At 28.4% G+C, this 15,905-nt stretch overlaps 3 protein-coding genes across 4 annotated transcripts; 1 reads left to right on the forward strand and 2 right to left on the reverse strand.

Moving 5' to 3' along the window:
* The first annotated feature begins 1,179 nt into the window (after positions 1-1,179).
* LOC112687956 lies at positions 1,180-2,241 on the forward strand. The gene is made up of 4 exons (XM_025560959.1): positions 1,180-1,258; positions 1,349-1,517; positions 1,601-1,912; positions 1,980-2,241. The coding sequence occupies exons 1-4, from the start codon at positions 1,236-1,238 to the stop codon at positions 2,229-2,231; spliced, it is 756 nt and encodes a 251-aa protein (XP_025416744.1). The 5' UTR covers positions 1,180-1,235; the 3' UTR covers positions 2,232-2,241.
* A 683-nt stretch (positions 2,242-2,924) lies between these two features.
* LOC112687730 (putative nuclease HARBI1) lies at positions 2,925-4,352 on the reverse strand. The gene is made up of 6 exons (XM_025560621.1): positions 4,248-4,352; positions 4,019-4,160; positions 3,694-3,937; positions 3,508-3,631; positions 3,222-3,423; positions 2,925-3,144 (listed from the first exon to the last, which is right to left on the reverse strand). Exons 3-5 carry the CDS (start codon positions 3,868-3,870, stop codon positions 3,290-3,292), a joined length of 435 nt encoding a protein of 144 aa, XP_025416406.1. The 5' UTR covers positions 3,871-3,937; positions 4,019-4,160; positions 4,248-4,352; the 3' UTR covers positions 2,925-3,144; positions 3,222-3,289.
* Positions 4,353-10,179: 5,827 nt separating this feature from the next.
* On the reverse strand, positions 10,180-14,882 carry LOC112687377 (UPF0454 protein C12orf49 homolog). Of its 2 annotated transcripts, XR_003148971.1 has the most exons (5): positions 14,446-14,882; positions 14,224-14,371; positions 11,365-11,507; positions 10,762-11,075; positions 10,180-10,468 (listed from the first exon to the last, which is right to left on the reverse strand). XR_003148971.1 is itself a non-coding variant. In XM_025560046.1 (4 exons), exons 1-4 carry the CDS (start codon positions 14,545-14,547, stop codon positions 10,890-10,892), a joined length of 579 nt encoding a protein of 192 aa, XP_025415831.1. In that variant the 5' UTR covers positions 14,548-14,882; the 3' UTR covers positions 10,526-10,889. The 2 variants fall into 2 exon arrangements, 1 of the variants encoding a protein (XP_025415831.1); XM_025560046.1 differs by lacking the exon at positions 10,180-10,468 and having other exon boundaries at positions 10,526-11,075.
* Positions 14,883-15,905: the final 1,023 nt, after the last annotated feature.

Raw genomic sequence — 15,905 nt, forward strand, 5'->3', positions numbered from 1 at the left:
CGATTACGTACCCGGCCCCGGTCGCACATGGAGGCTTATCACCGCCGCCGACGATGGCTGCGGATACGCAACGCACCGCTACGCATCGCACGAAAATGATAACATGAACAAATGACAAATAACAATATTGGCACATAGTCTGTTTTGTTATAGGTGACATTTTTGTACGATAGCTTGTTGTTCTTATTTGTATATATCATATATGTATTAGATAATTGTAATCATTTTAAAACCTTTTAAGATATCAATAATTAAACAAAAATATGTACCTATTTTTTTATTTTATAATTTATAATAACAATAATTAGCCGTTAGGTGTATCTATTAATTTTTTTTCGTAGTTATTATATTTGGTGGATCTTTAATATCCGATAAAAACATTCGTCTACTATACTGCAGATTAATTATCTCTGGAAATAAACATTCTCGATAAAAACTGAAATACAATCATAGTCAGGTTCATAATCGGCATAATCTATTTTTGGAAGCGTCTGTCGTCGCCAATAATCGACCCACGACCGCTCTAGACGGTTGTGGTTGAAATATACTTTTTGGCGTAGTGGGAGAAATCACGGCCGCCGTCACAATGGCAAGCACATGACAGCAACGAAAAATTAAATCAAATGCTGTAAACATGATTACGTAAAACAAATGAAAAGTCATTAAAAAGTGGTCTCAGAGTAAAAACACCTATAATAAATTTTATAGAGAAGAATATTTCGGGGGCAACCTCATCGGGGTTTTGTATTAATCTAAATAAATAATAACAAAAACCCTTTTTTTTAAATTTTTTAAATAACTGTAACTTTTTTAATAGTTAATATTTCAAAAAACACCGATGAGGTTGCCTCCAAAATATTGTTCTCTATAAGTTTCATAATAAGTATTTTTAAACATTACTAAAAATTACATATCACTTAAGGTAAACTTAGCCTATATTTTTAAACATTACTTAAGTGAACTTTTGAGTATACTGATATACATTGTTGTCAAGTTGTGTTATAAGATACTGACCAATCAAAGCCTAATGCTTTAATCAAGCCACATTGTTTATTGTCCCGCGCATAATAATTCTATATTTATTTTAAGTTTTATTATTATAACTTATTAATATAAATAATATTATATATAATACAATATAAATATTATATATAAAATAAAATTAAAATAATAATAATATTATAATATACCCGTATTAACTGTTTTAATTTGCATTTACCATCAACTGCCATAAAATGTCTTGTGAAAATCAAACTAAGTAAGTATAATGTTTAAAAATAGTCAACAAAACGAGGATAGGATATTAGAATAAAATGTAATAAAAACAAAAACAAACTTTGTTTTCCAGAAAACGAGTAAATTATACAGCTGAAGAGAGAAGGGATTTGATGGAAATTCTTAGTAGGTATCCTATGCTTACTGGAAAAGCCACAGATAACAAGGTGATAGCTGTTAAGAGGTCTGCATGGGAAAAAGTGACCAAAGAATTTAATAGTATAGATGGTCACTTAATAGAGGTTTTTTTAAGTCATAGCAAATATCTAAATACATATAGTTTAGTAGGTACTTCATATAGTGTAATTATATTTTTTTATTATAGAGGACAACAGATCAACTCAAAAAACTTTGGGAAAATAAGAAAAACGAGTATAAGAAAAAACTCGTTCAAACCAAAGAGAAAATTCGTGGTACAGGTGGTGGTCCATATAGTATTGAAACTATTAATGAAGATCCTCATCTTGAACTTCTTATGGACACTGTAGATATAGAATTACAATCTGCTAAAGATTGTGATAGAATAAATGAAGAAGTGATGATGAAACCTGTATTAGACACATCTGTAAGAATAATAGAAGTGGGAGAAGGAGATATATTACTTGATGAGGATGAGACAACTAATCAGCTAGAATATGTGAATATTAACTACTATTTTTAATTACATTTTTATAAATATTAAATTGCATCCCTTTGAAAAATAGGAAATTGTAAAGAAAACAACTGCTGAAGTAGCAGAATTTCAAGCTATAACTCAGAGCAGGAAGAGAAAAGCAGAAAAGTCTACTCTGGAAAAGTCAAGAGGAGCATTAGTACAAAATGCAATGAATGAGAGGAAAAGGATGATGGATATTGAACATCAATGGAAAAAGGAAGAGCATAACCTAAGAATGCTAATGTTACAAGCTAAATTAGAAGCATACAAAGCAAAAAGAATGCATTATGAAAAAAAATAGTACTCTGCATAATTATTTTTAAATTTATTACATAGAATAAATAAATTATTCACACATACATACAGATAATAAGCAAATGATGGTCAACATTAACATTAACAAGCCAATAATAATTTACAATAATAGAATTAATAATTAAAGCTTTCAAAATAAAATGAACAATTAATTTAAAAATCAATTATTACTTAGAATACTTTAAATTTAACGCATTAAATGCATGTTTACTAACTTAATTTATTTGTCACAGTATAAAAGGATACTTAAACAGTGTTTGAAATTTATTACAAATTAAGTTTGTCTTTAAACTTGATTTATCCATTTAGGAAAACTACTCACGGAAGCAATCCTTGATAAAAACTATTAAGTAAATGATTATAATATCTGCATCAAAATTTAAATTAATTAAATATTTCCATTGGATATGATAAACAAATAAATAATTTAAACATCACAATATTAAATATAGACATCAGCCATGATATAACTACTATAAATAACTACTATAACTGATAAAAGATAGCATGTGTGTGAAAATAAAACAATTATAGATATAAGGCAAGATACAATATTTACAATTTACTTGATAGTAAATTGTAAATATTTTGTTTTGTTTTTAGTAGGTAAGTGTAAAAATATAATATTCATTCACTTCAGAATTTAATGGCGTTCAATACTGAAATATCTGTTCTTGAATATGTCTCGTAATCTTGATCCTTTAATATTTAATGAATCTGGGTCTAATTCAGGATGATCATCATAAAAGTTGATATTATCAAAATGAATAACATCATTTGTTTCAATAGCAATGTTGTGGAGTATTGCTGTAGCTGTTATTATTAACAAAATTGTGTCCAATTTATATGATAGTGGTTTAAAAATTCAAGGGAACTTACGCTTCCACACACTAAATAATCTAAAAAATCATATAACATGTTATTTTGGTTTTATGCAGTTAATACTTTATACGTTTTATACGTTTTCTTCTCTCACCTTTCAACAGAATTACGTGTACTTCTATGAGCACGATTGTAGCGTGTTTGACAATAATAGTGTCTCAATTAATTACGATAATTTTGCAGATCCATGTTATAGCTTATTGTATTCGGATTAGGTCGCTGTGGAATTACAGGCTCTGGTGCTGGAGTATATAAGTAGTATGATTGAGGGTAACCACTGTCTCCCAGCAAAATGCCTGTAATATTACATTATTATTTAACCTACAAGGGATTGAGGGATAGTAATATGGCTGATTCAACTACAAAAAATTAATATTGACCTTTTAATAAACCAGTTTCCAATCTGTTCTTTACTCTACTATTTTGAAAAATACGGCTGTCGTGTACTGACCCTGGCCGTCGTGCCACCAAATCGTATATTTTTAAATCAGGCCCGCCAACAACCTATTCATTTATGAAAGAAACGTTGTGTGATTTAATTAGTAGTTTAATATTAAATCAATTACTTGAATATTAATTGAAAATCTTCCTTTTCGATTACGAAAAATTTCTCCTCTTTCAAGTTGAGAACACTTAATGGGTATGTGTGTTCCATCAACGCACCCAATTATTCCAGGGAATGCAGCAATTTGTGAAAATTTCCGGAAAGCAAATATATCTACGGAGATTATCAGAGAGCACATCACTTACTCTGCGAATGACATTACTAACTGTGGACTGTGATACATGAAATAAATCACCAGCAACAATCTACAAATACATTGATGAATACGATGATACAATTATTAATGTATGAAGTTACAACAATATATTCACTACTCATAATATTACTTGAAACTCTCCAGTTGCATAGAACCTCAATGCAATCAGCAACTTGTATAAAGGAGGCAGAGGACACCCTCTATCAGTTTCTTTGGATAAAGGATTTAAAACTAGAGGTAGAATGACTTTTTGGATAACATCTGGCTAGAATCTTGAGTAGATACGTATATATAAAATTAATAAATTTAAATAGGTACGTTTTTAATAATAATTAATTGTTCATTTTATTTATACATACCTGAAACGTATTTTTATTTCCTTGTCACTATAAATTTCTAAAGGAATTTCGCGATCTGGCATTATGCGGGGTATTTGGAGTTCATGACCAATATTCTCAGCAAGAAACAAGTCATCAATAAAATCCAGGTCCTCAAAAATGGCCATAATCGTTTTATTTAATAAATTAAAATATATATATTGCAATAAAATTACTATATTAGTTTTTCATTTTCATAATTATTGTGATAATAAAAATCAACATTGATGTGATAAGTGTAAAATTTACACTTAAGTAACTTATAAAGGCACCTTAATTTTTTACTTAATTTATTTCACTTAAAACAGTTAAGTAAAGTTTAAAAATACGAAAATTCTATTAAGTTTTTAATTAAGTGTATTTTTGTTTGTTAAGTGCACTTAAAATGTTTGAGTTTTGTTTGAAATACGGTCCTTAAAGGTTTTTATGGATTTTTCAGAAAAATAAAATGTAAACTGTTTTCTCTGTTCTTGATCATTCTGACGTTTGACACTCAGTTCTATTTTCAGCGTTGGAATATCTTTGTTAACCCTACAACGATACCTTGGACGGCGACGAACTACGTGACAACGTAGATAAGATAAGAATTATTTTTAATTTTAATTCTATCAAAAACGACTTTGCAGGAGAAAACTATAAAAACAAAAAACTGGTCAAATAATCAAAAATAATCAGAAAAACTGGAAATAACCATTTTTTTTTATTTAAAATTGCTGAAAAAAGCAAAAAATGCACTTCCAAATTGCATAAATGTAAGTGTTATAACTTAACATACACTTCTATAACACTCTGCTATATTTTAAGTCAATTCATAAAAATAAGTGAATGCTTTAACTCCCGAGCCCTGGTTATAAAGAATGTTTTTTTTTTTTTATATGATTTATATTTATCTTAATTTGTACTTCGTAGTTTCGAGTATGTCTTCTGATAGGGATTAAAAATATCTTTAAATTTTGTGTTTCATCAATTTATTTGTAGAATTAATATAAGAATACTTCTATCATTTCATATTTTATGTCTTAACACCAGATAAATATAAACTAATTTTTTTTTAAAGGGTGTCACATCCGCATTACGTCCCTTTTTCATCTGTACGATAAATAAGATTTTTACGTTAATTTAATTTTCAAGTGATTTATGATTTTTTCAATTTCGAATTCAAAGATCAAAATATAAAAAAACAGCAAAGTTATGGGAACATCGAAATTAAAACATCGATGCAAGACATTAGACCGCTAGTGTTGTTAAATACCGATATTTTTTGGCGTATACATCGTTGGTTCAAAAACATTGATACATCGTTGACATCCCTAATGATAGTACATACTACTATATATATATATTATAAAATATCAATATTCAATAACCAAACATTTTTTCCATTAATATTGTATAGATACTTGTGATTATAATTTTCTGTATTCATGCAAACGTTAAAAATATTATAGGTACTCAGCAATGAAACGAAGTATAAAAGACTATTTTATACCGAAAGTCAAGTGTAAAGGTAATTCTAATGTAACGAATGATAGTGATATTTTGGTTTTAAATTCATTACAAATTCTAGATAAAGACGAACAAAAAGTTATTTTGAATACTCAGATACCTAAAAAACATGGAATATTTGATATAAAACTATATACTGATAAACAATTGACGAAAACCGAAAAAACAGAAGCATTAAATATAATTTGGACCCCAGTTAAAAATTATGATTTTCCTATAAAGCTTTATGGTCAAGGCCGTAACTGGAAATTAATTTCGGGGGGGGGGGGTTGTAAGCCAAAAATGTGTGTTCTAATTGTATTATAATATTGTGTAGGTAATTAAATATGGTTAAAAATTCATAATATTGTAGAATTATAAATAGTATTTATTAATGAAATTCACATTAAAAAATTTTTAGACTTAATATTAATTAGATTATTAAACTTAATTCTATACATTTAGTTTGAAAAATGGTTTATATTTTATATGACAAACTCTATATTTCTTTGTTTTTCGTTTGAAAAACGATTGATTACTTCTTCTGGATCTACAACAATATTCCTATGTACACTGAGTAATGCTAGGCCAGTCAATCGGTCTTTTCCAGTGGCATTCCTTAGGTAATTTTTTATTCTTTTCAGCGTCGAAAAAGTTCTTTCCGGTGTCGCCGTAGTTACTGGTAAAGTTGCCAAAACTTTTAATAAAAATGAAATATTTGGGAAAAAATGTTTGTTACAATTTGAATATGCTTCAAGTATTTCAGGAGATCGTTCTAATATTGGTTTATCACACCATTTTCTTTTCCAAAGTTTTAACTCGTTCGAAAGTGCATCCAAATCTAAAAACTCTGAGTATAATTCGAAATCACTTGCTTCTAATTCAGAATTAGTACATTTATTGGGAAGTAAAAAGCACAGCGAAGATATTATTTTTTATGGTTAGTGAAGCGTTCTTTTAATTGTCTTATCAAATCATCAAAAAATGGTATTGCAATAGCTATACGAAAATGTTTTCGGACAATTAGTAACAATATTCACACGATTTTGTTGACGAGCTGCTATTCTGGAAATTCTAATATTTTCTTCTCCATCAATAGATTTTAAAAGAAGTTCAGATTTTTCAAAAATGTCATTAAACGTAAGATCAATATTTTCACGTAAATGAATTAATTCGTTTAGTATTGTCTCGATATGTTGTACAGCTTCTACTAAGTCACAACTAACTGATTGTAAACTTTTACACAGTGGAAGTGTCATTGAAAACAGAGTATTTGATGTAACCATACTTAATATAAATTCACTAGTAACTATTGCTCGATAAAATTGAATTGATTTTGATGACGTATTGATGTCTTGAACTAATTGTAATTCTTCCAAAGTTTCAACAATGGGTTGGAAAATTTCAACAAATCTTTGAATTCCGTTGTGGTTTTCAACCCAACGAGTGTCACACATTGATGTCAGTTTAGTCCACTTGGTATTAGGTAAAATGTTTTTTATTTTAGTTTTTAATATATATTTGACCGCATAGCCGAACTTTTAATGAAATTTCCAATAGATTTTATTGTACCAATACAATTTCTGACGTATTGAACATTGCACCAATGAGCTAGCGCTAAATTTAAAGAGTGCGCACTACAATGCACGTAAAGTGCTGCTGGATGATTTTCCCTTATAATAGTTTGGACGCCTTTAAGATTTCCACTCATGGACGCAGCGCCATCATAACCCTGACCGACCATATATTTATCGTTAATTCCAAGTGCTTGTAATGAATTTATTATTACAGAGGCTAGGTGTTGACCAGTTGTACTGTGAACCGGTACAAATTGTAAAGTCTTCACGTAAAACATAATTAATAGTATCAGTTGTCTCTACTGAATCTATATATCTAATACAAAGAGTCAATTGCTCTATGCGTGATATGTCGGTAGTTTCGTCAACGAGAACCGTAAACGACTTCACTGCATTAATTTTACAAACTAAATTATCTTGAATTATTTTCCCACAAATCTTAATAAAATTATTTTGTATACTAGGACTTATGTACATAGCGTTTAAAGACTGATTTTCAATATGATTAATTAATTGTTTGTCTCCGCATGAAATTCGCATACGCAACAGTGCTTAAAAATTACCATCATTATGATCAGGTTCAACAATATTTAAATCAAGAGGACCCGAATCATTTCGCCTTCGAAGTGCTAACTCTTGTCGGCCACATAAAATAATTGTTTTTATAATTGGAACGAGTTTTTTTCTATTTTCAGAAATTTGTAGAGCTCTTGCGGAATCGAGTTGTTGTCGAATATCTGGTTGAAGTTTGGTATACGTGTTAATAAAATTTTCGCCAAACATTACACTATTTTTATGAAATTGTGTTGTGCTATGATGGGATAAAGCTTCAATAGCTTATTTCCAATTATTAAATGGCTTATTAACTAAGATTCCCAATTGTTGATGATTTCCCTTTCCTCCGAAATCCCTGGCAAATAAAACACAAAACGTGCACATTGCTCCTTGTTCGCCTATTGTTGTGTAAGCAAGCCAAGAAAATCGTTTAAACCAATTAAACTGGAATTTTAAATTTCTTTTTCCAACTATGGGAAATTTATAAGTTTCATCGGGTGTCCATTTATTTACTAATAATTTATACTTCAATTCGTTACTTACAGTTTGATTCAAATATTTCCCAATATCATAAATATTAACGATTGAGGTAGATGTTTCATTGTTCAACTCTGGACAATAAAGATTTTCCAATAAATTTAATTTAGGCTTTTTTATAAAGAAATTATTCATCATAGTGTTTTGTCTTTTTGCCATTTCAAATAAATAAATTAAACACTTCGTAAATCGTAGCACACTAAAACGTCAGAACATAAACCAAATGTCAACTAAATATTGGAAATGAATATTGCCCGTGAAAAAGTTTTAACTATTATCAAAGACTATTAAGATAAGATTACTAAAATACTAAGAAATAGTTCTTTGTCAATTACACATTCTGGTGGTAATGTATTATACATATATACCTATGTAGTATGTGCCTATAATATTATCAAGAAATCTGGCTGATACACCCGAAGTGAAGTTATTTTTAAGTTTATAACGTAGACCATAGCTGCCATTCGTATATGCACGTATCAATGTTTATCGATTATTCTAGACTAAAATAGTTATTTTATTACGACATAAATTAACGCGATAAATTTCGGTGGGGGGGGGGGTTGAACCCCTAAACCCCGCCCCAGATACGGCCTTGTTTATGGTAGTAAAAATTTGAAATTTGAAATCTCTTGGTTTGATAAATGGAACTGGATTGCTTATAGTTGTTTAAATGATGGCATTTATTGCAAATATTGTGTATTGTTCTATGTTAAACAAGAGAGGAAAGGAGGCCAATCGCATGGACAGCTTTGCAATTAACCACTGAAAAATTATAACACGCTACTGAAAAACTTAAATCGCATGAAGATATTAATTTATAAATTTTGTCATACACAGAAGACTCTTCTCAAGTAAGGCAGCAAAAAAAAAAAAAAAACAAAAAGACGATTATAGGAAAATTATTAGTCCTGTAATTAATTCAGTTATATTCAGTGGTCGTCAAGGAATTGCCTTAAAAGGCCACCAGGATTGCGGTCTATAAACTGAACTTAGTAAAAGCGATAAAAATGTTCGAACTTTACTTCGATTTTATATAAATGCAATTCAACTTTCAGGAGATAATACTTATCTTTTAACGCGGGAAAATTGTATAAAAAAAGGCTCAACACATAAATTCGAAGATACAGAACTAGATAGTCGACGCTTGTTTTAATACAATAACACTAATAGTAGCTAAAAAAATGAATGACTAAATATTTTTCTACTATTGCTGACGAAACTGCTGATATCAGCGGTATCGAACAGTTATCTTTGTGAGCCAGGTATTATGATTCTGATGATGGAAAAATGCACGAAGTCTTTTTAACATTTTTACCTATTTATGAAGTAAATAGAAGGAATTTTAAGAAATCTAAAGAAAGGATTGATTGGCACTGGTATATGAAACAAATAACACAACTATATTAGTTATCACTTATAATTTTATTTATCATTTATATGATATTATATTATACACATAGTTAATTAATATCTGATTAGGAAAAATATATTTACAAATTATATTAAAGATTTATTATTTTAATAAGTTTAATAATAATTTCCAGTCTCATTTAATTGATTTATATACTTTGTTTTCGAACAATTTGTATTCTAATTTGTTCATATTATTTTATTAAATAATTAAAAATCATTAATCTAATTCTTATTGAATAATAAATTAAAGTAATGTATTTGTATATGATAACTGTCGTACAATAACAACAACAAAATATAAAAAAATTCGTCAACAATTAAACTATACATAAATCACTTGTACAATTATAATAATCATACATAACATTTGAGATATAAAAAAGAAAATAAACGAATAATATCAAATTTATATAGTACATTTCACTGAATCGTCTTCAACAGCTTGAACAATAGCTTTACTCAACATTTAAACTAATAGTTTGTTAGGCTATTGTAAACTCACCCGATTTGAATGACATGTAAGCTCTTTCGAGTATACTTCATCAGTACTAGGTACCTGAAGAGTATATGTAAATTTTTTGCCGATTTTGTATATAACTTCGTTAGTACATTATACTCGTAACTGTCTAAATACTAATAAAATAAAATAAATTATTCATTTAAATTTAATTTTTATAATAATATAAACAAATTTTAAAAATCTTAATGTGATAATTTTTTGATTTGTACAATCAATAATTTTTCGTGATATTATTTTATTAATACCTAAACTATTGTAGTTTGGCAATAATACTCGAGAGAGTTAAACATTCAATTGGGAAAGTTTACCACCACTTGGTTTATATCAGTGACAAACAACCGAACATGAATGGTACAATTAAATAAATTCGTAGCTGATACATATTACAAGTTAGAAAAATACATACGTCTTAACGGCATGCGTTAAAATGTTGCAAATAATTGCACTTAGTCCGCGAACATAACACAATTCCAAGAAAGACAACATATTATTATTGTCCGATCGTACGGTCTGTCGATCGGCAGTCGCGTCCTGTCAGGGCACTTTGTCCGCTGTTGTGTAACAATGTTTATTTGGTTTTAGGTACGTGTTTTCGTGTTTTACGCTCTGGGAACTCGTTCGGCATTTCGCTAAACACAGTTCAAAATGGTTGTTGATGACTGAGAAAAGCACACGAAATGTTTCTGAAGCTTTGCCCAACACTGTCTGCAACAGCTTCCTCTGTGAGATTAAAAAAACCAATCAATTTTATTTTAACATTTAATCAGCATAAATGATATATATGCTATCGAGGCAAATCGGTGATATTTTTCAGCCCGGAAAATATAAATTAAAATAACTAAAGGCAACTTTCTTTTTTTTTTAATAAAAATAGAATTTTACGACGAAAAAATCTTAAAATATCAATAGTTGCCTACACGAAGACCGGTCCATAGAGAAGTTTCCCGTATTTTCAACAAGTCAATTTGTCTTTGCATTATGGTATGTAAATTACTAATAACGAATCTACCTTATTGGGATCGAGGCAACACGACACACAGTGTTCGTACAACGTGCAACAACCATCTTCATTACACGTATCACACATATAACGTGTTTCAGTGGTTCCGCAGCAATTGTTTACTAGTAGATTACCTCTATGACATATATAACCTGCAAGAAATATTTATATATTACTCAAAGTCGGTTTGAAGTTTAAACTATAACCATAAAACGATCTTAGATTAGACAGACTGTTTATGTTCTTACTCTCTATAATATTATTATCATTGTGCTTAAATTATTACTAGTGCGCGGATTTGTATGCATTTAAAAGTATCGAAATATGCCATATAATATGCAGTAAAATCATGAAAATATGCAAAAAATATGCAAGAATTTTTTATTTATTTAAAATTTATAATTCAACTTATAAAAATTAATTACTTAAATACTTAATATAAAAAAAATGTAAGGAATTTTCTGAAATTAATTTATTTTTAAAATTTTATTTATTATTAAAACGAAAAATCATATGCATTTCAAGTTTATCTTCTATGAAGTTGTGTCGTTTATCGGTCAACATATTTTTAAAGACTGAAAACGAACGTTCGATGTCAACCGAAGTTATTGGGGCATATTTGAAGCAAGTGGAATGTCAATAATCGACTGACACAGCAAGAGCGATTAAGTTTACGTCGTAATCGATTATTTATTTTATAACTAAATATATATATAAATTATTATTTAGTGACTATGAAATTTATTTTTAATTTTTCTACAAGACAAAATATTATTTTATATATTTTTTTTTAAATTTTCACTTCAATATGCAATAAATTTTGAATTTTTCCAAAATATGCAAAAATATGTAATAACCTCTAAATATGCAGAAACATGCAAAAAAAAATTTCACCATTAGCTTCAAATTATGATGATTCGTGGAGATAACTGACAAAAGTCCAAAAATATTGAAAGGAAAAAAATATGCGATTGCATAGAAACCGCGCTCTAATTATTACGCTTTACTGACACTTAATAGAATAAAGATAAATAGATTATTAATTATGAGCAAACCTTGAATAAGGTATGTTAATCTTACAAGTACTTGCATGTTTTTTCTTTTTTACGAAAAAGTTTGGTAGAAGTAGGATTACCTAACCATAAAACAGGTAAAATTCATTGATTGATAAATACTATTTCAGTTTTGATTTTTTTTAATTTTTTTCAGAAATTAAAAAACCACATTGTTGATATAAAATCGTTTTTAAATTTAATATGGTAATATATTAGTATTAAATCTTTAAAGTGATCTATTCAAATCAATAGCTAAACTAAAGAAAAAAATAATATCCATTTGTTGTTTATTTTATCATTAAAAATGCATCCAAACCACAAGGCGCAAGAAAAATTTTCTAAAACTAATACATATATATAATGATAATTATTATTGAAAATTAAATTAAATTGTATAAAAAAAAAAAAAAAAAAAATCAAGATAATTAATGAATAAATAATTTTGGTTCAATGAAATATGTAATAAATATATGAAAATCTTAATTGTGAAAAAAATGTCAAGATGTTAAATAAATAATACAATTTTTAGTACAAAACTATTCATCAATTTCATGAAATGGAAAAAATATTCATCTGTATTGTGTAAAAATAAATACTTTTATACTATATTTTTTGTGTAATGAATATCTATTTCACCAAAAAAATAATTTCACTAAATGGATGAATATCTATAAACATGAAATTTACAGGTATGGAACTCAGATTTTTTAAACATTTATGATTATTGCCATTATAATAAAGGTTTATTTTTTCTAAATAGTTCTTAAATTTCTTTAAATAGTTTTTTTCTTTTAAAATAAATTAGTTATATATTGCAAATATATAAAATTTAAATTTAAATTCCTAGTAAATCAGTATGGATCATATACTCGTATGCACTTGCAAAACCAAAAATATATTATTATTATTATTATTATAAATAGATAAGGCTATTGTATAGAAACTTAAACAACTTAAAAAGAATCATTCAAGATATTATAAATATATTATTTATTCCATGATAAACAAATTATTTTATTAATTATTTTTATTTCAAATTAATTTTTGCTGATCTCTTCAATATTTCTATAATTATTTCTACAGTTATTATTAAGCTTAAAATATAAATTTTTCTAAGTGTTTAATATTTATTTGTTATTTATAAAGCAATATGATTAAAAATGTACTACATATTATAAAAAATATATGTTATATTATATGAATATTATAATTCAAATTATTATATTTTCAGTCATAATCAAACAATTCCCTGCGAACTTTAATATTTATTGATATATAAAATATTTAACTGATTGCTGATAAAAACCTTAAATAAAATTAAATCAATTAAATTCATTAAAAATTTATCAAATAAAAGAATGTTGACAGTAATATAATAACTTAGTATATTTAAATAAAATTAAAAGTGTATTGATTTATATTTTCAAAATCATAATATCAAGCTTATGTATTAATAATGCAATATTAATGAATTATGTTTTTTTTTACAAATCGTAGTGCAATAGTTATTTGCATTTTTCTAAATAAGTTTAATAATAAATAAGTCTATGAATTTATTTCTAAACAATAACACTGAACAACTTAGTAATTTATAATTTGTGTTGTACAAGAATCACCTAAGTATAATCTTGAAATTTAATTTAATGGTGGACTTCTTGAATAATGAGACAAATAGTTACAATACACATAATGTACAAAATAACATTGTGTATAACTTAGGATAGAAGAAATAACTTATATAATCAACAAGAACAATCAACCTATTGTTAAGTTAATCAACCAAATTCACGATTTAATTGAGGTAGCTAATTACCTCTATCATCTGCAACAAACTCTTTACCCTGTACAGAATTCCGACAGTTTATAGATAAAGAACTGTTCTGATCGCTATCAGCTGATGTCCAAACAAAAGAACTGTGATCCAGTTTTGTAGGACGCCATGAGTCTGAACGTCTGGGCGGCTAGAAATAAGATAAATTTTAGTGTTACAGTGGTATACAAAAATGCTTAAATGTGATGACGGACTTCTACTCACAATCAACAGGAAGCTGACAATACAGTATGTCAGCGAACAGCCGAAAATTACTGACAGCACGATTTTTCGCCGTATAAAACTGAAAAAAAAAGCTCTCCACATGACAGGCGATTGGCACCAAGCATTTTCAGAGACGGAATACAAGTATAAAAGTGTGTTGGGCTGTAACTGAAGTAGGTGATCCAACACGACGATCAAACCGTAGCCATTGTCCGTACGGTGCAGCTGGTCAAAAAATCAGGTCGACGGAGGAATCGATTACGGTGCGGTGGCGCTCAACGATCCGACCCCGTTCTGAACATTAACAATTTGCTACGGAAAACGCGATAAATCTTAGAAGTTCGAACTTCAATAACAATTTAGTCTACGGTATCGGCGGATGGTGTCGAGCGCGAATTTTTGTCGTACGGCGTTATCATCCGGGTGATATTCCGTACTGGTGATAAGATAATGCGACCGGTTCCGTGATAAGAACGATACGGTGGTGGTTCGGCAGGGTTTAGCATCCAACTTGGCACGTCACTATTTCGACTTCACGTTACGGCCACTTCGGGTTCCAATCGGGTCGATTTTATTTCTGAATCACCAGTAACGAGGAAGTGCACGGACGGCAGTGGCGTAACTTAAAAATCTTAAAAAACCAAAATACTGTAAAAATACCGAGGTATTTTACTATTGGAGAAAAAGGAATTGCAAATCCATCCAGAATTACATCTAGACATGGAGCTTGTCTAAGTGTAAAAGTGATTTGAGTGTATTTGTTATGGTTTACTTTGAAATTCCATTTGGTATACCAGTCTGCTTTTAGGTCTAGATGAGTTTGCAAGTTTATAGATGCTAAAATAAATAGGGTCAGCATTGATGATCATCACATAAATATCATTACATATCATCATCAGTACCTTATCATCAGCACAGTCTGCTATTGATGTGTGGTGGGTTGATTAGAAACGAATAAATTATAGAGGAGAGGAAATAAGATGGGTGTTCCCCTGAGGAACATCAGCGTTTATGCTTGCATAACTTATACAATTATTATGATTCATGCTCGTAATATCTGACATAGATGAATTTGAAAAGCCTTTCTGTCAGGTAAGATTTTATGATTAAATAGTAGGGCGAAAAAAGAAATTTTATGGATAAATTTCCAAATAAAATTTTTATGGATAGAATATATGATAATACATTTACCTAAATATATTTAGTTGTACTGTACTAATCATATAGCAAAATGAGCAAAAATTTATGGTCATCAAAATGTATCTTTTTCTACAAAAATAAATAAGTAAATCAAAATATAATTGATAAATAAATTATTTTATTTAAATATAGGAGGGCTGGCAATTGCAGTTCCGGGAGCACTTAAAGGCTATTCATCTATTTATAGTTTATACGGTGGTGGAGTTTCATGGGAGTTATTATTTGAACCTATGATACGGTTGTGTGAAGAAGGCATAGAA

This window comes from Sipha flava, unplaced genomic scaffold (genome assembly GCF_003268045.1).
Source record: "Sipha flava isolate LNK unplaced genomic scaffold, YSA_version1 109_pilon_pilon, whole genome shotgun sequence".
Taxonomy (NCBI): domain Eukaryota; kingdom Metazoa; phylum Arthropoda; class Insecta; order Hemiptera; family Aphididae; genus Sipha; species Sipha flava.

Excerpts from the sequence above, each read along its gene's own strand:
- LOC112687377 (XM_025560046.1), bottom strand. The coding sequence starts at position 14,547 with ATGTGGAGAGCTTTTTTTTTCAGTTTTATACGGCGAAAAATCGTGCTG. Across the intron at positions 11,508-14,223 it reads GTTTGTTGCAGATGATAGAG|GTTATATATGTCATAGAGGT; the intron begins GTAATTAGCTAC and ends TATTTCTTGCAG. Across the intron at positions 11,076-11,364 it reads GTTGCCTCGATCCCAATAAG|AGGAAGCTGTTGCAGACAGT; the intron begins GTAGATTCGTTA and ends TTAATCTCACAG.
- LOC112687956 (XM_025560959.1), top strand. The coding sequence starts at position 1,236 with ATGTCTTGTGAAAATCAAACTAA. Across the intron at positions 1,259-1,348 it reads TCTTGTGAAAATCAAACTAA|AAAACGAGTAAATTATACAG; the intron begins GTAAGTATAATG and ends TTTGTTTTCCAG. Across the intron at positions 1,518-1,600 it reads TAGATGGTCACTTAATAGAG|AGGACAACAGATCAACTCAA; the intron begins GTTTTTTTAAGT and ends TTTTTATTATAG.
- LOC112687730 (XM_025560621.1), bottom strand. The coding sequence starts at position 3,870 with ATGTGCTCTCTGATAATCTCCGTAGATATATTTGCTTTCCGGAAATTT. Across the intron at positions 3,632-3,693 it reads GATTTTCAATTAATATTCAA|GTTGTTGGCGGGCCTGATTT; the intron begins GTAATTGATTTA and ends ATAAATGAATAG. Across the intron at positions 3,424-3,507 it reads GGAAACTGGTTTATTAAAAG|GCATTTTGCTGGGAGACAGT; the intron begins GTCAATATTAAT and ends GTAATATTACAG.